Source organism: Sebastes fasciatus, chromosome 4 (assembly GCF_043250625.1).
Source record: "Sebastes fasciatus isolate fSebFas1 chromosome 4, fSebFas1.pri, whole genome shotgun sequence".
Classification (NCBI taxonomy): Eukaryota; Metazoa; Chordata; class Actinopteri; order Perciformes; family Sebastidae; genus Sebastes; species Sebastes fasciatus.
In genome coordinates, this window is record NC_133798.1 from 12,596,413 (window position 1) to 12,616,724 (window position 20,312).

Genomic DNA, 20,312 nt, shown 5'->3' on the forward strand with positions numbered 1-20,312 from the left:
GCACTGAATCATAGTTGTTAAAGACATTAATAAACACTTAAAATGTCCTCTTAGCTTCTAAAGTGTGTACTAAAAATTAAAGTATGTACATACCGCTTCTTAATGCTATGGGTGTCTAACCCACATTATGTTGCAGGTCCATCATGGTAATGCATGGCTGGTTTTTGCTTGTTCCTTCTTTTGAAGATTTTTTTTTTGTGACATTGCCCTCTCATCCTAATTTCATAAGTAATAATGCATTTCAACTCATTTCACCTCAATATTTATTTCTGCTGTTTTCTTCTGCATTAAATACACAAAGGAAGGGAGGGAGATGCATGACTTAAACAGCGTTGCACACACATTTACTCATTGTAATCATTCTTATCAACTCAAAGCCAGAACAGAGCAGAGTGAGTTTTAAAGATAATCCTTACCATTGGACGTGTTAAAAGGCAGCATATGAACACTTTATGGAGGTGTCTAAATGCAGATACAGAGTGGATCCACACTGCTCTGATGATTGTGAAAACTAATTATACCTACAGGGACTTTATATGAGAGCTTCGGTCTCTAGAAACTCTCAGGCCTAAACTCAAATAGTTGAATGGAGATATTCAATTAAAACTTTATTACAGATACACAGGAGGGTCCATAGCAATAAAAGAAAAAAAAAGAAAGGACACAAACAGTTGACTGACACTATGCCATCTGGGAACCCAAAGCAACAACCTCATTGCATCATTGTAATCAACTATGAGCCTTTGCATACTACTTTTCTTGTAGCTACACCAAAGATGAGCTGTATACAAAGGTGTGCAGAAAGCTATAAATAATGAACATTTTACATTTACAGAAAGCATACTGAATTTACGAGCAACATATTTGCCTGAGCATATTGTTTTCAGCACTGTCGATAGATATCTCTGTCATCATTTCAATCATCAACATAAAGAGTTGACTTCCTGTTAAAATGTTATAACCAACCGTTACCATTCAAATCATTATAAAGGTAATTATAGTGTCATGTTTTCTGTTATTGTTCAACAGGGGCAAGCTAAAAAGATGGCAATGTTGAGTGGTATTTTATTTTCTCTGCATGTCATGAGAGGAATATCGCTCAAGTGAAATTCAGGAAGAACTTATTTCTTATCTTCTCTACTTCTGACTATCATGACATTACTCTTTTTGGCATCAAATTTAATGTCATAGTCTTTGCCGTACTGTGAGCACATCTTCCCAGCCCAGCACTATTTGGACTGAGAATTACCAGGTCATCAGCATACACAAGGTGATTAAGGTGATAGGTCATCCATATACACATTGAACAAAATAGGAGACAAATTACCACCTTGGCTAACACCATTATTTACATGAAACAGGGCAGATACAATATTGCTCCATTTAACCTGCATTATTTGATGTGGTTACCAGAAGACTGGTATTATAAGACTGGTAAGTATACACTTTGAAACACCTCTGGCAACAGTTTCAGGAATAAGTTTTCATGATTAACCCAAGATAAAGAGTTCTGGTCCTCATGTCTCTAACGCACCAACTGAAAAAATACCTAGGCTATATATGTGGCATGTGTTTATAAAATCTCACTGGATCAGTTATAGACCGTATTTTTTTAATAAACACTAGCCTGCAACCTCGTTTATTAATAACTTTAAAAAGACACCTTACGAATGAGGATACGATTAATGAAGGGAAAAGCTGTTATTTTCAGTATGCCTCCAAAAGGTGCATGCAACTAAATGTTGGGTTGTAAAATATTTTTCTTATAGCGTACTGAGATGAAAATAAATAGGCTAATTGTTTCAGTATTTAAAAAATAATCTTTATAATAACTGTCCATATTCATTTCTGTGTGAAAATATTATTTTCACATTTGTAGTACAAGGCCTCAGGTGAAAAACAAAATGTAACATTTCCTCATTAAGTCTCCATTACACATAGTAAACAACTTATTATCAAAACTGTCATATGTACATCTTTTCTCAGTGTGTTAGCAACCCTAACCGACATATTCATATTCATTCAGTGAGTCTGAACGAAGACTCATCCACAGCGTCAATTGCACCCATTCTCGGCACACACAAATGTAATGTCTGACCAAGTAATACTACTACTAATAATAGTACCTTTATTTATGTATCACTTTACACCACAAGTTACAAAGTGCTTTACAAATACATAAAAAACAACACAAATTAACAGTTAGTAATAAACAATAATATAGTTGATACAGTAAAAATGACAAGCAAGTTATGAAGTACTAAAACACAGTAAAAACAAGTAGAATAATAGCAAGAATAACCGATTAAAAGAAAGCAATTCTGAAAAAGTGTTTTTTAAAAAGAGATTTAAAAGACAAAACAGCTTTTGCTTAAATACCAATAAAAAATGTATCACAAAAAAAGACAAAACAGAGCTAGCCTACCTGATCTCCTCCGGCAGGTCGTTCCAAAGTCGTGGGGCCCTGACTCCAAAGGCTCGGTCTCCTCTGGTTTTTAGCCTTGACCTAGGAATAACTAAAGGATAATAAGAGACTGACTTGAATGCAAGCAGGTAGTGATGGCGAGATAAAGGGGAAGTATTTGAAGTATGGGAAGTTTTGTAGCCCTCCATTTGCGTCCAGCTTTACAGCACTTTGTCTTTATTAAGTGGGTGTTATTATTAAGCCAGAGCTGGTATTGTTGTCATTTTGGGCTTTTTTTTTTTTTAGCCTGACAGGAGCAATGTTGTCTAAAATCTTTACACTTTAGAATGAAAATAATTTAAAATAGTGGAGGTTTTCATTGAGGAACAGAGCTGGAGGTCAGACGAGACCAGGGCTTGGCAAAATGTACCTGCTGAGGATGATTTTAAAAAACGGGAGGGAGTGACAGCATACATGCCCGCTACATTGAAATCACCTAGAATCATAATATTATCACATTCAGGTATAACAATGACCAGAAGTTCTGAAAATGTTTCTATAAAACCTACAGTGGACTTGGGAGGCCTACATAAGTAAGGTGGAGGAAACTACAGAATAACATGAACACCCTCAGTTTGCTAATGCAACAAGTTGGGATAACTAACTAACTAACTAACTAACTAACTAACTAGAAAAACAACCTGGCAGACAGTTGGCTTGCAGCTACTGTAGTTATATTCCCATGTGAGCAACAACCCTCCCGCTCAGAAAACAACCAATCCTGGGCGAGCAACAGCACAGTCAGATTAGCATGAGTGGATATAAATAGATCGGTCTGTGATACAGGAGTCATCGCCTGTTTTAGAAAATACCTCAGTCAGTAATCATGCCAGAGCCTGCCAAAGCGGCGCCCAAGAAGGGCTCAAAGAAAGCCGTCACCAAGACCGCAAGCAAGACCGGCAAGAAGAGGAGAAAGTCCAGGAAGGAGAGCTACGCCATCTACGTGTACAAGGTGATGAAGCAGGTCCACCCAGACACCGGCATCTCCTCCAAAGCCATGGGCATCATGAACTCCTTTGTGGGCGACATCTTTGAGCGCATCGCCGGTGAGGCCTCCCGTCTGGCTCACTACAACAAGCGCTCCACCATCACTTCCAGGGAGATCCAGACCGCTGTCCGCCTGCTGCTGCCCGGTGAGCTGGCAAAGCACGCCGTGTCTGAGGGAACCAAGGCTGTGACCAAATACACCAGCTCCAAGTAAAGCTGCTGCTAAACCAACAACACAAAGGCTCTTTTAAGAGCCACCCACTACAACTATAGATATGTTCCTGTTGTATCTTTAAAAGTTATTGTTGATCATGACTCATAAATGGATGTGAGTTTTTACAAAATGCGTTACATTCAAAATCAACTCTCAAGACCTCTCCTGGCCATACAATACATTTATTACAAAGAAGTAAAATTGCATACAAATTGTCATGATGTGAACATATTTACTGAAATATTGTAAATATAGTCTCCTTTATAACTTCCAATCTAAATATGTCAGGGCGGTTTGGCCCAAACATTATACAAACATAGTGGAAATTGAGTAAATGATGCAGTAGTAATATATTTTATGGGTATTATTAAAGAAATCGGCAATCTGAGGAGGGGAGGCGACTCATGAAACCACAGTAGAGCTTCTTTGAACTCTGGACACCCAGAACGAGACAGAGTGAGTTTTAAAGATAATCGTCACTGTTGGACGTGTTAAAGTGGCAGTAGGCAGTATGTTTTTGGCATAATTGGGCAAAAATTAGACTAGACTTCTGCACCTCATCATGGATCTGTTTTCAGACTTTAGAAAATCTAAAACTTGGTGTTCCTTCACCAGATATCACGATGGCTCCCGTGTCACAAACTTTCTCATTTTAAAGCAAAACTGTGCCCTACAAGATGATTGAGAACATCTGAGGAGAGAAATAGTCATTAACGTAACATAATATTAATTCATATTTGATCAGCGCTGCCTAGTTTGACCGTTCGGTCGGAGTTCGCGAGTGATTGACAGCCGGCTCTCATAGACAGCAGATGGACAGCGTACCTCAGATCAGCTCTGACTGCTTGTTTTTCTCCGGTCTGTGAAATCCTGCTGATGCTGTTAGGAGCACCGGAGAGCACCGGAGGACACCGGAGGACACCGGAGGACACCGGAGGACACCGGAGGACACCGGAGGACACCGAGGCACCTGCTTCATGTACTACTGTCAGGACATAACGACCGTTTTATAAGAATAACTTTTATTTATCATATTTGCTCCAATCTCGCATACTTCATCTTTAAAAGGCAGCTGATGAACAATTTATGGAGACTCTATAGGCCCATTCTCGTAGCTTCTCTTAGATTAATTGTAAAATCTATAATATAATTGTATATATATATAAATAATAAGTCATAATAATAATAACACAAAATACCACACTATATACATGTTTTCCCCACTTCATGATTAATTACAAGATAAATAAAGATAATAAATAAATAAAAACAATGAAAGAGATGAGAAAACAAAGATCAAATGAACTAGTACAACATACAGAATAGCTTATGACAATATCTGCTGATTTTTCTACATATAGTCACATCATGATTGGTACTGTACTTAACTACAAAGAAGTTTATTGAGTACAAAATGTTTTACTTTCGCTTGTATATAAGCAACAAGTCTTACAGGAGACATGCTGTCCCTGATTCATGCTGTTGATCAGTAGGTGGCGCTGATGCACCAAAGAGTTTAATCATCAACCTTCATGAAAAAAAAAAGAAGAAGAAGAAGAAGAAGAAGAGCTCCGCCTCTGTCTTCTATCACGTCCTCAGACAGGATTTAAACAGCTGTGAAGCAGCAGACCAGAGTTTACTGTTGAGTAGAAAGACATTGATCAGCAACGATGAGTGGAAGAGGCAAAGGAGGAAAAGGACTCGGTAAAGGAGGCGCAAAGCGTCACCGTAAAGTCCTCCGTGATAACATCCAGGGAATCACCAAGCCCGCTATCCGCCGTCTGGCTCGCCGTGGTGGAGTGAAGCGTATCTCCGGTCTGATCTACGAGGAGACCCGCGGTGTGTTGAAGGTGTTCCTGGAGAATGTGATCCGTGATGCCGTCACCTACACCGAGCACGCCAAGAGGAAGACCGTGACCGCCATGGATGTGGTGTATGCTCTGAAGAGACAGGGACGCACTCTGTACGGCTTCGGTGGATAAACACACTCTGTTGCTTTATGAACACTAAAGGCCCTTTTAAGGGCCACCCACTTACTCAACATAAAGAGCTGAATTCCTGTTATAATGTTAGAACCAACCGTTACATTCAAATTATTATAATGGTAATTTATAGTGTCATGTTTTTTGTGTAGCTAAATCTGCTAGTGTAGGTTATCTGAGGCCACTTCTTCAGGTTGTCCTCCAATCCGTCCATAGTAGAAGGCAGAGCTGTGATCACATTATCCTGTTTGAGCTGTAATATACATGTTTTACTAGATTTATCAATACAATCATTCTAGAAGACACAATTAGCGTAGCGTTACCATGAAAAACGAGTCAGGGAACATATTTTGTAGCTTTAATTATACCCTGCAATAACAGTAATATAAGCACCATAGGGAAATTCATGTTTGCACACATTGAATTGTTTCTGCATGGTTTAAAATATCTTTATAAAGGTTTGAGAACAGGAACATGTCTATAGTTGTAGTGGGTGGCTCTTAAAAGAGCCTTTGTGTTGGTTTAGCAGCAGGTTTACTTGGAGCTGGTGTATTTGGTCACAGCCTTGGTTCCCTCAGACATGGCGTGCTTTGCCAGCTCACCGGGCAGCAGCAGGCGGACAGCGGTCTGGATCTCCCTGGAAGTGATGGTGGAGCGCTTGTTGTAGTTAGCCAGACGGGAGGCCTCACCGGCGAGGCGTTGTTGTAAAGTTATTTACTGTAGAGAACAGAGGTGTGAAAAGTGTTTTATTCACCGACAAGAACAGGAAGTAAAGAAAAACAACATCACTTCACAAGTTGATAGTTTAGAGTTTAGTTGCGAAATAGAGGTTTTTGGTACTTAGTGGTGGAAGAAGTACTTTAAATCTTGTAGCCTTCTCGAGTAAAAGTAGCAAAACCAGAGTATAGAAGCTCTCTCTTACAAGTAAAAGTCCTGCATTAAATATGGCATCAAAATAAAGGCCTACAGAAAGTGCCAAAAGTAGAAGTAGCTACTGAATATGCAGAATGGCCCGTTTCAGGATGCGATGGCACTGGTCTGAAATGGTGGAGTTTATATTATTTCTCATTTGTTACACAAAATACATGTTTATAATAATATTAAATATAAATAATACATTTGTAGTATCAGGAATGTCAACAGTCAGTGTAAACAAGCAGCCGGAACAGCAATGTAACATTTAAGTGCCTCCCTATGTATTATTTCAACAAATCACTTTTTTTTATTTCAGCGATCACTTTCACAAAACATTATAGTTATTATTTCTATATTATGTGCCTGTTATTATGATTGCTCTTATTAGTATAATATAGATAAGGTGCCTAAAATAAATGGTTTTATACATTATTTAGTGCTATTCTTTACTGGCTCCTTAGCTTTAGTGTCAGCCTTCTGATGTGGAGATTTATAGTGCATTGGTCATGTTGTGCTGCTCACATTCACTTTCAACTGAGTTTGAAACATTGTGATACTTACAATTAAAAAGAAATAGAAAAAAAGGGGAAATGTGAAGAAGCAAAGAATTGCATATTATATTATTCCCTCACACAGCTACAAAGCTCAATAATATGTAACACAGGAAACACTTTTAAGATCAGATGGCTGTCCAGTGAGGTCTATTTATTTGTCTTACTATTTGGAGGTTTCATCTGGGCCCAAGTATTTTTAAATAATTGTAATTAATAAGTGAAAAGCCCTTGTTTATTTCTCCTCCTAGCTCCAAATATAATATTATGTTTATTTCTGCTAGTCTGTTAATGTCAACTGTAAGAATTAACAGGTAATCGCTCTTTAAGGATGATGTGGGTGGCTCTTAAAAGAGCCTTTTTGTCGGAGTGTTTGTTCAGACTGAGAACAGCTCACTTCTTCTTGGGTGCTGCTTTCTTGGCTTTGGGTTTGGCAACCTTCTTAGCGGGAGCTTTCTTGACAGCAGGGGCCTTTTTGACCACCTTCTTGGGACTCTTGGTCACCTTGGGAGCCTTAGTCGCCTTAATGGGGCTCTTGGCTGGTTTCTTGGGGCTCTTGGCTGCTTTCTTAGGACTCTTGACTGCTTTCTTGGCCGCTGCGGGTTTCTTCGCCTTCTTCGGGGATTTCTTCGCGGCTATCGACTTCTTTGCCGGCTTTTTAGCCGCTGCGGGTTTCTTGGCTGCGGGCTTCTTGGCTTTAGGAGCGGCTTTCTTGGCTGGCTTCGGCTTCTCTGCAGCCTGCTTGCTGATCTTGAAGGAGCCGGAGGCCCCGGTCCCCTTGAGCTGGACCAGAGTCCCATTAGCCACCAGGGTCTTGATGTTGGTCTTGACGCGGGCCTTGTTCTTGTCCACATCGTAGCCTCCGGCAGCCAGAGCCTTCTTGACGGCGGCCAGAGACACGCCGCTCCGCTCCTTGGATGCGGCCACAGCTTTAACGATGAGGTCTCTGACGCTGGGGCCAGTCTTCTTCGGTTTGGAGACCTTCTTCTTGGCTGCTTTGGCCGCCGGGGCGGCTTGAACTGGAGCTGCTTCTTCTGCCATTTCCTCCTGAAGTTTAGTTCCTCTTCACGACAACACGAGAGTGAGACTGGACTGTTGAAGAGCTCGGAGCAGGAGGCTGCACTTAAATACACCATGAGAACCGTGGAGACTCAACCCAGCCCGTGGCTCCTCTGAGCATCTGAAAGCCGTGCCACTTGTGTTTTCTCTTCACTGATAAAACACTCAAAACATCATGTGGGAGAAGTGCTGAAGGCTGACAGTGAAAGTAGCCGATAGCGGACTTGTGTCTCTTCATATTCAAGTCATGTAGAGCTCTGATGCTCTCTGCATCTTGTTTGGGGAGCCTCCAAACCTCACCTATCACCGCCGTGGCCAGCACTGCTCAGCGGCTTTTCTCTCTCATTTCTCTCCTAAAATGATTTAAAATGCATCAGAGCTCCATCAAAAGACGTTTTCCAACTGGCCCACATGTTTGTTCAGGAACTCAATGTAAAAACAACCATCTGCTGTTGATGAGTGTTTAATAAAGTGCAGTTATTGTGGGAGCAGCAAACACACTGGCTTATGGTGCAGTTTAGCCAGACTTCCTATCACCGCTGCTCGCTGCAGTCACAGCGAGCAGCGGTGATGTATCAATTAATCCAGGTCACACACACTCTCTTTGAGATACCACTCATTTATTGTAGAGATGGTTTGTAAATCCTTGTGTGAAGATATGTGTATAGTGGTAACTGAAATACAGAAAATAATAGAAAACGTGTGCAGGCATTAGTAATATGTAGTACTAATAAACAAACAGTATTGTATGAAATACACATGCAAGCATACTTTAATGCAAGCTAAACAGTTTAAACATGAATAAAATAAGGAGAACACAGCCTTAATAACTGTAAGGGAGTGTCAACAAATAGCAAACCCAGGCTCTAATTCAGTACAATGAGCATAGTGCACACAGAGGGTGATCTGAGGAGTTGTACGACGGTCCCTTAATGGCGGCCGCGTATGCCCTTTCACTGCGCTGCTCTAACTCAAATGATTGCTGACACAGAAATACACAACTTATTAACATAAACAACATGGTCGGGTATCATATACAGTACGATAACTATATGCATAAATCAACGCTGTGTAAATTGGCGTGATATGTCCGTCAAACTATTATAGAAACACGAGCATTATACATGTGACTTTCTAATTATTATAGCCATGCAGATACTGAATAATAGGCAACTATAAATACTCACATTCTCATGGACGCACAGTAAAGACCATATCAATGAGCAAAGGGGAAAAGAGTCCAAAAAGTTGCAACACTGATGTCGAGCTGAGTTGGAGGACAGATATGAGGCTTGTGGTCGGAGCAGAAGGTGATTGGAATCACAGCACTCTCTGGTCATGTGAAGTCCATGCGCCGAGACAGAGACTATAGGACTGTGCATGTGAACAATGCATGGGCTGATGAGGGGATGCTTGTGGGTTAAACTGCTGCAGAATAAGTGACCTTCTGAACAAAGGTGATTTCGAATAGCCTGTGTTGAATTAACCTAACAAACTAAACCAGGATCAGTCTGTTACATATAGTTTGGTTAATTAGAGCTAATGTGAGCTGGGGCCTGTTTCACAAAAGCAGAATACAGATATCCAGGATAAGAGACAAAAGCGAGGGTTGACCTGGTCTAGTCAGTTCATCCTGGCTTAATATGTTTCACGAAGGCCAAACCAGGCTGAGGAGGAGCGACTAGGTTGAGCCAGGTGTAAGTAATTCAGATAGATGCGCTTTCAAAGTATACTTTCATCAACAGACCACGAGGTCGATCACAGATTTACTGATGCTGAAATGGAGTAAACCCGTTCCGCGTACTTTAAACCCAGAGAGAAACAGCTTTTAATGGAAGATTAGTGCTTGGACAGAGATCTGGAGATAAAAAGGAAGACATTGAGGAAATTACAAAGAGCAGTAAGTGATCATTCCAGTGCACACTGTAAGCATGTACAGTATGTAACAATGTATTGATCATTGTTATACAGTAATTGTTATCGTTGTATTCTAGCATTGTGGATTAGTGGTTGTCATTACTCTTCATAGTAAATTTCCTAAATAATATATTAACTTCCACCGCTCACTGTTAAGGTGAAGTGACAGTAATTCCTTGAATGGTTTAATGATGACGGTTTCAGTTAACAGCAGGGGTGAGTGAATGTAACGTTATGTCCTAGTTTCAGGCTACTTACGCATTGAGGCGGTCCGCTTTTGTCTGCCACGTTTTTATCTCGCTGTTTTATTACAGAAGCTGACAGACGTTTCTCCTTTTCTATATGCTTAACTCCCTCGTAATCTTCCATTAAAAGCTGTTTCTCACTGGGTTTAAAGTACGCAGAACACGTTTACTCCATTTCAGCATCAGTAAATCTGTGATCGACCTCGTGTTCTGTTGATGAAAGTAGTGAACGTGCATCTATCTGAATTACTTACACTTGGCTCAACCTAGTCTCTCCTCCTCAACCTGGCTTGGCGTTCGTGAAACCAATTAAGCCAGGATGAACTGACTAGACTAGGTCAACCCTCGCTTTCTCTCTTATCCTGGATATCTTTATTCTGCTTTTGTGAAACAGGCCCCGGGACCATCAAGCACCAACCACATCAATTCAGTGAGGAAGACAAAACTGCTGTTTGCAGCCACAAAGCAACAAATATGACTAAAATACTACAGTAAACATTAATAAAATCAGTGCATTGAACAAAGCAAGAGAAACATCTCAGTCTGTGTTGAAGCATTCCTCCATCTCTCTCCCTTATTGTGCTCAATAAAGCTGCCACCAATATTCATACTAGCTAAAGCCCAACGGGAAATCATAACTGGTCAAATCTTATATAGAAATGAAACATTTGTGTAGTACTTTCAAATAATTATATTATTCAGGTTTACTTTGTTTTTAGATCAACATTTCACTTTTATTTTTCTTTCTTGAGATTCTACAAATGTGGTAATTTATTACAAACACTGACAATATAACTTTTAAAACTGATATAAATGTTTATCTGCAAGACTTTAAACAGGAGTTCAGCTCTTTATGTTGAGGAAGTGGGTGGCCCTTAAAAGGGCCTTTAGTGTTCATAAAGCAACAGTGTGTTTATCCACCGAAGCCGTACAGAGTGCGTCCCTGTCTCTTCAGAGCATACACCACATCCATGGCGGTCACGGTCTTCCTCTTGGCGTGCTCAGTGTAGGTGACGGCATCACGGATCACATTCTCCAGGAACACCTTCAACACACCGCGGGTCTCCTCGTAGATCAGACCGGAGATACGCTTCACTCCACCACGGCGAGCCAGACGGCGGATAGCGGGCTTGGTGATTCCCTGGATGTTATCACGGAGGACTTTACGGTGACGCTTTGCGCCTCCTTTACCGAGTCCTTTTCCTCCTTTGCCTCTTCCACTCATCGTTGCTGATCAATGTCTTTCTACTCAACAGTAAACTCTGGTCTGCTGCTTCACAGCTATTTAAATCCTGTCTGAGGACGTGATAGAAGACAGAGGCGGAGCTCTTCTTCTTCTTCTTCATGAAGGTTGATGATTAAACTCTTTGGTGCATCATCGCCACCTACTGAACAACAGCATGAATTAGGGACAGCATTTCTCCTGTAAGACTAGTTGCTTTTAGGCAAGCAAAAGTGAAACAATTGGGTAGATTACTTATTATTCAGACTTTATTCTGTTCTGACATCTTGTTAAATAATATTGAACTGCCTAGGGAAGCTCTAACCTGTCATAATATGAACTGTAAAAGCCCTCAACATGGGATAGAACTGTGTGCCATGTATGACAATATTGCGACGGCTCTTAACGCCTCTAGTAAGCCCTTTTGTAAACATGAGAGCAAGGTGGATAACATTAAACCTGGATGGAATGATTTTGTGGCTGTCAAACATGCTGTAGCTAGAGAAGCTTTTAAACTGGTCAGAATCAGAAAGGCCTAGGCAGGGGTCATTGCTTGAACAGAAAAAAACTTGCAAGATTTAAAGATGCACTTTGTCTTATTAAAAGATACGAGAACACAATGAGAGCAGATTCACTTGCTAGGAAGCTGCAGATTAATAACCATTATGATTTCTGGAAAGAGGTCAGAGTTATGATCATTCAACATTGAAGGTGCATGTGGTCCAGACAAAATAGCCGAGGTGTGGCGTGAGCATTATTGTAATTTATTCAACTGTGTTAAAAGTAATGAAGTTGTAGTTGAAAATGTTGATCTCTCTGAAAACATGGCAGTCAGGTCAGATGATGTCTATGATGCCATTATGATGCCCGATGATAACAAGGCTTGTGGTATGGATCATATCACTGCAGAACTTCTAAAATATGTCAGTCCTATAAACTTTGTCGTCAATGTGCTTTACTGTACTCATAGTCCATGGTGTCCTTCCAGATTCTATCACCTCTGTATTGTTAGTGACTCTTATTAAGGACAAGGCTGGTAAATTAAATAGCATGGATAATTATAGACCTATTGCCCTCTCTGGTATTCTCTCTAAAGTGCTGGAAAGAATCCTGCTAGCAAGGTTGGAAATGTTTTTTTCACCACTGATCACCAGTTTGGCTTTAAAAGGAAACATGGCACTGATATGTGTATTTATGCCCTAAAGGAAATAGTTGTTAAATATGGAAGCCAAAACTCCACCGTATTTATATGCTTTGACAGAGTTAATCATGAAAAATTATTCCTGAAACTGTTGCCAGAGGTGTTTCAAAGTGTATACTTAGAATACTAGTCTTCTGGTATTCACATCAGATAATGCAGGTTAAATGGAGCAATGTTGTATCTGCCCTGTTTCATGTAAATAATGGTGTTCACCAAGGTGGTATTTTGTCTCCTATTTTGTTCAGTGTGTATATGGATGACCTATCACCTTAATCACCTTGTGTATGCTGATGACCTGGTAATTCTCAGTCCATATAGTGCTGGGCTGCAGTAATTACTGAAGATGTGCTCACAGTACGGCAAAGACAATGACATTAAATTTGATGCCAAAAAGAGTAATGTCATGATAGTCAGAAGTAGAGAAGATAAGAAATTAGTTCTTCCTGTATTTCACTTGAGCGATATTCCTCTCATGACATGCAGAGAAAATAAAATACCACTCAACATTGCCATCTTTTTAGCTCGCCCCTGTTGAACAATAACAGAAAACATGACACTATAATTACCTTTATAATGATTTAAATGGTAACGGTTGGTTATAACATTTTAACAGGAAGTCAGCTCTTTATGTTGATGATTGAAATGATGACAGAGATATCTATCGACAGTGCTGAAAACAATATGCTCAGGCAAATATGTTGCTCGTAAATTCAGTATGCTTTCTGTAAATGTAAAATGTTCATTATTTATGGCTTTCTGCACGCCTTTGTATACAGCTCATCTTTGGTGTAGCTACAAGAAAAGTAGTATGCAAAGGCTCATAGTGGCTAACAATGATGCAATGAGGTTGTTGCTTCGGGTTCCCAGATGGCATAGTGTCAGTCAACTGTTTGTGTCCTTTCTTTTTTTTTTCTTTTATTGCTATGGACCCTCCTGTGTGTCTGAAATAAAGTTTTAATTGAATATCTCCATTCAACTATTTGAGTTTAGGCCTGAGAGTTTCTACAGACTGAAGCTCTCATATAAAGTTTGTGTAGGTATAATTATTTTTCACAATCATCAGAGCAGTGTGGATCCACTCTGTATCTGCATTTAGACACCTCCATAAAGTGTTCATCAGCTGCCTTTTAACACGTCCAACAGTGACGATTATCCTTAAGACTCACTCTGTTCTGTTCTGGCTTTGAGTTGATAAGAATGATTACAATGAGTAAATGCATGTGCAACGCTGTTTATGTCATACATCTCCCTCTTTTGTGTATATAATGCAGAAGAAACCAGCAGGAATAAATATTGAGGTGAAATGAGTTGAAATGCATCATTACTTATGAAATTAGGATTAGAGGGCAATGTCACAAAAAAAATTTCAAAAGAAGGAACAAGCAAAAACCAGCCATGCAGTACCATGATGGACCTGCAACATAATGTGGGTTAAACACCCCTAGCATTAAGAAGTGGTATGTAAACACTTTATACAATTTTTAGAACACACTTTAATGGGATTGCAAGAAGCTATGAGGACATTTTAAGTGTTTACTAGTGTCTTTAACAACTATGATTCAGTGCTGCTGCAGCAGGGTGCCCAAATATGGTCAGCCATAACATGTGCCTGCAAACCAAAAGCTGTTGACAGGAAATAAAATAAAACTAACATAACATCCTGTTCAATGCAAGGTAAGGTAAAGTAACTGTTATTGATGGAAGAAATGTCTTATTTTACAACACAAGCCCTTCTACAGCTTTCTTGAGGCTAGATATTATTACTTATATTTTAACATACATACACCTACATTCAGTTATTTGTTTTCTCATTTTTAATTTAAGACCAGTATTTTAAAAGATATTATTGATGTGTTATCATTGCTGGTAAAATGTGTGTTGCCAGTAGAGGAATGAGCCCTTCAGTGAAGAGTGAGGTGGCTCTTAAAAGAGCCGTTGTGGTTTGTGGAGCAGCAGACAGTTTAAGCTCGCTCTCCGCGGATGCGACGGGCCAGCTGGATGTCTTTGGGCATGATGGTGACCCTCTTGGCGTGGATGGCGCACAGGTTGGTGTCCTCGAACAGGCCGACCAGGTAAGCCTCACTGGACTCCTGCAGAGCCATGACAGCGGAGCTCTGGAAGCGCAGGTCGGTCTTGAAGTCCTGAGCGATTTCTCTCACCAGGCGCTGGAAGGGCAGCTTGCGGATCAGCAGCTCCGTGGATTTCTGGTAGCGACGGATCTCTCTCAGAGCCACGGTACCGGGCCTGTAACGGTGAGGCTTCTTCACGCCGCCGGTGGCCGGGGCGCTCTTACGGGCAGCCTTGGTGGCCAGCTGCTTCCTGGGGGCTTTGCCTCCGGTAGACTTACGAGCGGTCTGCTTGGTTCTTGCCATGACTTCTTCTTTCTCTGTTCAGGAGATGTAGTAGCTCCAATGAAGAGACACGCTGCTCTTAAACTGTGAAATGGTGACGCTGCTTCAGACCTCCGGCTCCTGATTGGTGAGGGGCTCCTCCTGGAGCTCAGCACCGCCCAGAGGAGCGACCCACCGCCCGAAGCTACGCTGCTGATTGGTGGGAAATCCTTTCAAAGTTACCGCCAACATTCAGAGCGGGCCGCCCTCTGCTGCTCTGCTGGAAGCCTCTTCTCTGGTTGGTCTGTCAGCAAGTCTCGCTCCAAGGACATATAAAGGAGCTTTCTGCTGGTGGAGCAACACTTTTTATTAGTCTCCACTACTGAAAACATCTCACGATGAGCGGAAGAGGCAAAACCGGCGGAAAGACCAGAGCTAAGGCAAAGACCCGCTCTTCCCGTGCTGGGCTCCAGTTCCCAGTCGGTCGTGTTCACAGGCATCTGCGTAAAGGAAACTATGCGCAGCGTGTGGGTGCCGGCGCCCCCGTCTACCTGGCGGCTGTGCTGGAGTACCTGACCGCTGAGATCCTGGAGTTGGCTGGAAACGCTGCCCGCGACAACAAGAAGACCCGTATCATCCCCCGTCACCTGCAGCTGGCTGTCCGCAACGACGAGGAGCTCAACAAGCTGCTGGGCGGAGTGACCATCGCTCAGGGCGGCGTGCTGCCCAACATCCAGGCTGTTCTGCTGCCCAAGAAGACCGAGAAGGCCGCCAAGTCCAAGTAAAGCTGGAGACTCGCTGACTGCTGGAAACCAGCCCCCAAAAGGCTCTTTTAAGAGCCAAACACTCCAAAGATAAAGAGATCTGGTCCTCATGTCTTTATCAAGTAAGGTTACACCACGTCAGATGAAAAGGTTACATTAAACATATGTTTACTAGGCCTATTACCTCATTTTATATGGTAAGTACAATAGACAAAGATCTGATATCGAGAAAGAAATATAGTTTAGTTTAGGATGAAAATTGGCTGTATAATAACACATCCTACCATGACTAATGGAAATATGATAAAAGTGCAAGTTATGAATTTTTTTTCTGTAATTTAAACAGTTATCATTTTATCACGTTTTTTACTCTATAAGACACATAACCTTTTTTTTATCCCAACAAATGTCAGTAAACTTTGATGTTTAGTGGACGCTCCTGAAGACAAAAACCCACTACCTGTTTATTGAGATTAGATTAGATGTTCATTATTGTGCCGAAAGAGGAATTAATTTTGCTCAGGTCAGTAGCAGACAATACCATAAGTAGAGAATGTGTGTTTATGTGAATCAATTTTTTTTCTTTTTTTTCTATATACCTCCAAATGAAATACAATTTTTGAATTGAGTTGAAATAAAGGCCGGCTTGGCAATCTTCAGTAAGACTAGCAATAACAAAAATGTTAATAAAATCTTTACCAACCCTTCCTTCCTTTAATGTTTCATTTTCATTTTTTTTCATGCTTTGTGTGTTCTGCTTTGTGTCCACCCCGTCATGCGCTGGTCCACTCTGTCATCATATTTTTAAATAATTTAATCATACTGTGAAATGTCAGTATATATAATCTAGTTTGTGCATTAACTGGCTGCCTAAGAAGACTGATAAGGAGCTCTTGTTCCTCATGTCTCTAATGCACGAAGAACCCTTGGATAATTTAAAATGAACATGAATTATGAGGGTAGTTGCTTGAGACAAAAGCTACGCAGAAGACTTAGTTATAATGGGTATTGATATCAAGCTGAGCACGACAGTACTTGGACGGGAGGATGACCTATGGACACACTCGACACCACTGAGGTAAAGAATGATTAAGTTACATCTAACATAAATTTACATTATATTTTTGTCATATTTTCTATAGCACTATATGAAAAATGGGGAAAAATAGACATGAAAAATGATGACCTCCACAGATGCCACCATTCCCCATGATGGCTTTTTTTGGATTTCTATGCTCTGTTGCATCCAGGATCCTGTACCTTGTGCACAACCTCACAATCAGTATAGCAGGAAGTAGGATATTCATCTCCCACCGCACGTCCTACTTTTATCATGTAACCAAAATTGCACAATTCCTCAAATTTAATTTGAGTATACATTATTCCCTTTCAACTCCATACTATATCTTCCTTTTGAGGATTGTTTTAATGAAAGAAGAGAAAAGGAGCTGGTGTGGACAAAGTAGAGAAGAGAAAGACATCAAATAATGATAAACTTTAATCGGAGGGGCCCGACAGGAGAAAATTGTATTATATTATCATATTTTATTTTTAAATTCCATTGTTGATCCTCTCTTATATTGTCTGGTCTCTTAGAAAAGAAACAAAAATAAAATATCACTGAAACCAGAAAGTGATACTTTCATTACATTTCAGATTCACATGTTGTAGTTTTTACTCAACTTAATTTACTTGATAACATCAGTTACTTTGCAAATTCAAATTAATAAAAGAAAAACATAATCAACAAATGAATGAGGATGTATTATTGATTTGGACAGAACGTTATTGATTCCAGGGGGAAATTCACAAGCTACTTAAAAGATATAATATATAAACATTGAACATTTAAGTGATTACACATAAATACATCAATTCATTATTCTGAAATTGGCCATTCTGCATGAGTAGGCCTAAATCCATTTGCTTTTGGCACAAATCTATTTTGATGCTTTTGTACTTTTACTTGTAACAGAGTATTTATACACTGTGGTATAGCTACTTTTACTTGTAGCAGGCTACAAGATCGAAAATACTTTTCTCACTACTGGTCAGCACCAACAACTTCAAACTTTAAACTCTGAACTATCAACTTGTGAAGTGCTGTTGTTGTTTTATGAAGCGCATGCACAGTCCTGGTCAGGAAACAACCAATCAAGAGCGAGCAACAGCACAGTCGGATTTGCATTGAGTGGATATAAATATATAGGTCTGTAATCTTAGAGTCATTGTCTGTTATTGGAAGAATTTCAGTCAGTGATCATGCCGGACCCCGTCAAAGCGGCGCCCAAGAAGGGCTCAAAGAAAGCCGTCACCAAGACCGCCAGCAAGACCGGCAAGAAGAGGAGAAAGTCCAGGAAGGAGAGCTACGCCATCTACGTGTACAAGGTGATGAAGCAGGTCCACCCAGACACCGGCATCTCCTCCAAAGCCATGGGCATCATGAACTCCTTTGTGGGCGACATCTTTGAGCGCATCGCCGGTGAGGCCTCCCGTCTGGCTAACTACAACAAGCGCTCCACCATCACTTCCAGGGAGATCCAGACCGCTGTCCGCCTGCTGCTGCCCGGTGAGCTGGCAAAGCACGCTGTGTCTGAGGGAACCAAGGCTGTGACCAAATACACCAGCTCCAAGTAAAGCTGCTGCTAAACCAACAACACAAAGGCTCTTTTAAGAGCTACCCACTACAACTAAAGACATGTTCCTGTTCTTAAAGTTTTATAAATAAGTATTTTCAGACCATTCATAACGTATTGGGTGAAACAATATGCTTAATTAAGCAAATGTATGAATTGACAAACTCACAAAATGATCTGTCAGTTAGCATCTGTTCAACATCCCCTTGCAGTTATAAACTATTTTTTTACAGTTCAAAATGCACAGTTTATATGTAGGTCTGTGTCATCATTAACCATCAATATAAATCCTGTATGCTGTATATAGACCTGTATACATCCAAATTACAGGTCTGTGTCTTTACAACACAATCTCTACATTTCTGGAGAACCTCTAGCACTGATACCAGAAATGCTCAACTTCAGAATTGGTTAATAACCCTGAAGTTTAAATCTGTAAATTAAACACCTGTTGGTGGTCGTTGGATGTGTGATATACAGATGACTAAGTTACATTTAACATAAATTCACTATAACCTCCTCTATCAAGGTTATGATGTTATGATTTAATTTGGCTCCACATGCAAGTTCATATAGAGACAAATAATTAGTTAAGTTATCCACTTCTAACTATTTTTTTTAAATAACAGTTATGTCATCTGCGTACGCGATGGATGTAGTTTTGGGCATGTGCCCTACCCTTGTACCGGAGATTAAACTGTCTGAGTCGATTTTCTTGATTAAGGGGCTTAAGATGTACAAAGCGGGGCTCAGAGGGCAGCCCTGCTTTACACCTCTCTCCACTTCAAAGGGGTCAGTTAAAACACCATTTACATTTATACAAATATTTCACTTGGTGTACAGGCATTTAACCATTTCAATGAATGTCTCAGGAAAGCCGTATGATTTCATCACGGCCCAGAGGTAGTCTCTGGAGACGTAACCGAAAGCCTTCTTTTGATCAAGGCTGACAATGTAGAAACCTTTTTTGTCTGGTTTGTGTATAATTTCTCTAAGTATACTTAGATTATCTCACACTAATCAACCTTTCATAGCACAGGTTTCTTCTTTATCTATTATTTTATCTAATATATCATTTAATCTATTCCTAATAATTTTAGCTAATGTTTTGTAGTCGGTATTCATAATAGTTATATGCCTGTAATTATCCAAATCCGAGTCATCTCCTTTTTTATATAACAAACATAAAAATCATTGATAAAAGGAATCCCCCATACATCCACCGTTCAGGCCTTCATTAAACATGGAGGTGAGGAGGTTTACCACATCATCAATGTACAACTGGTAAAACTCTGTGGGCAGCCCATCTGGGCCAGGACTTTTACCAGTGTTCATCTGTTGGATGGCCTCCATCACCTCCTCTCTCCTGATCTCTCCAGTCAGATCAGTGAAGTCTGACGAGCTGTATGTCGGGACTGATTCTAATAAAGTTTTAATACAACCTGCATCAACATCCATATTCTTATATGCGTCAATCCATTGTTCTATGATCACCTCTCTTTTCTGTTTTTCACAGTGGACAGAATCACTGTTTTTACTTTTAATAAGTTTTTGTCCTGATTTAATAGCATGGATTAGATTTCCTCTGTTATCTACATCGGATTGTTTATAAATACAATATAATAATTCATGATTAAAGTTCTCTATTTGTGTTTTTATACATGACATAATGTCTTTCGTCGGTTTTAGATTTTTGTTTCATGTTTTAATAATATATATTCATTAGTGCATCATATTTTATATTTTTTGATTCAATCAATTATTTTATCTAGTATTTTACAAGTATTTTCCACCACCTTTAACTAAACTAAACTATCAACTTTAG

At 40.2% G+C, this 20,312-nt stretch overlaps 7 protein-coding genes across 7 annotated transcripts; 4 read left to right on the forward strand and 3 right to left on the reverse strand.

Annotated features, from left to right (window-relative positions):
* Window positions 1-3,254: 3,254 nt before the first annotated feature.
* LOC141765808 (histone H2B 1/2) lies at window positions 3,255-4,083 on the forward strand. The gene has a single exon (XM_074632054.1). The coding sequence runs from the start codon at window positions 3,291-3,293 to the stop codon at window positions 3,663-3,665; it is 375 nt and encodes a 124-aa protein (XP_074488155.1). The 5' UTR covers window positions 3,255-3,290; the 3' UTR covers window positions 3,666-4,083.
* Window positions 4,084-5,289: 1,206 nt separating this feature from the next.
* Window positions 5,290-5,695, forward strand: LOC141767058 (histone H4). Its single transcript, XM_074634306.1, has one exon. The coding sequence runs from the start codon at window positions 5,336-5,338 to the stop codon at window positions 5,645-5,647; it is 312 nt and encodes a 103-aa protein (XP_074490407.1). The 5' UTR covers window positions 5,290-5,335; the 3' UTR covers window positions 5,648-5,695.
* A 683-nt stretch (window positions 5,696-6,378) lies between these two features.
* LOC141765821 (histone H1-like) lies at window positions 6,379-8,195 on the reverse strand. The gene has a single exon (XM_074632066.1). The coding sequence runs from the start codon at window positions 8,152-8,154 to the stop codon at window positions 7,507-7,509; it is 648 nt and encodes a 215-aa protein (XP_074488167.1). The 5' UTR covers window positions 8,155-8,195; the 3' UTR covers window positions 6,379-7,506.
* A 3,028-nt stretch (window positions 8,196-11,223) lies between these two features.
* LOC141767059 (histone H4) lies at window positions 11,224-11,667 on the reverse strand. Its single transcript, XM_074634307.1, has one exon. It carries the CDS (start codon window positions 11,557-11,559, stop codon window positions 11,248-11,250), a length of 312 nt encoding a protein of 103 aa, XP_074490408.1. The 5' UTR covers window positions 11,560-11,667; the 3' UTR covers window positions 11,224-11,247.
* Window positions 11,668-14,640: 2,973 nt separating this feature from the next.
* On the reverse strand, window positions 14,641-15,264 carry LOC141767060 (histone H3). The gene has a single exon (XM_074634308.1). It carries the CDS (start codon window positions 15,127-15,129, stop codon window positions 14,719-14,721), a length of 411 nt encoding a protein of 136 aa, XP_074490409.1. The 5' UTR covers window positions 15,130-15,264; the 3' UTR covers window positions 14,641-14,718.
* Window positions 15,265-15,434: 170 nt separating this feature from the next.
* LOC141765828 (histone H2A-like) lies at window positions 15,435-15,931 on the forward strand. Its single transcript, XM_074632074.1, has one exon. The coding sequence runs from the start codon at window positions 15,486-15,488 to the stop codon at window positions 15,870-15,872; it is 387 nt and encodes a 128-aa protein (XP_074488175.1). The 5' UTR covers window positions 15,435-15,485; the 3' UTR covers window positions 15,873-15,931.
* A 2,166-nt stretch (window positions 15,932-18,097) lies between these two features.
* Window positions 18,098-18,512, forward strand: LOC141767061 (histone H2B 1/2-like). Its single transcript, XM_074634309.1, has one exon. The coding sequence runs from the start codon at window positions 18,114-18,116 to the stop codon at window positions 18,486-18,488; it is 375 nt and encodes a 124-aa protein (XP_074490410.1). The 5' UTR covers window positions 18,098-18,113; the 3' UTR covers window positions 18,489-18,512.
* Window positions 18,513-20,312: the final 1,800 nt, after the last annotated feature.

Coding starts and splice junctions, on each gene's coding strand:
- LOC141765808 (XM_074632054.1), top strand. CDS start 3,291: ATGCCAGAGCCTGCCAAAGCGGCGCCCAAGAAGGGCTCAAAGAAAGCC.
- LOC141765828 (XM_074632074.1), top strand. CDS start 15,486: ATGAGCGGAAGAGGCAAAACCGGCGGAAAGACCAGAGCTAAGGCAAAG.
- LOC141767061 (XM_074634309.1), top strand. CDS start 18,114: ATGCCGGACCCCGTCAAAGCGGCGCCCAAGAAGGGCTCAAAGAAAGCC.
- LOC141765821 (XM_074632066.1), bottom strand. CDS start 8,154: ATGGCAGAAGAAGCAGCTCCAGTTCAAGCCGCCCCGGCGGCCAAAGCA.
- LOC141767060 (XM_074634308.1), bottom strand. CDS start 15,129: ATGGCAAGAACCAAGCAGACCGCTCGTAAGTCTACCGGAGGCAAAGCC.
- LOC141767059 (XM_074634307.1), bottom strand. CDS start 11,559: ATGAGTGGAAGAGGCAAAGGAGGAAAAGGACTCGGTAAAGGAGGCGCA.
- LOC141767058 (XM_074634306.1), top strand. CDS start 5,336: ATGAGTGGAAGAGGCAAAGGAGGAAAAGGACTCGGTAAAGGAGGCGCA.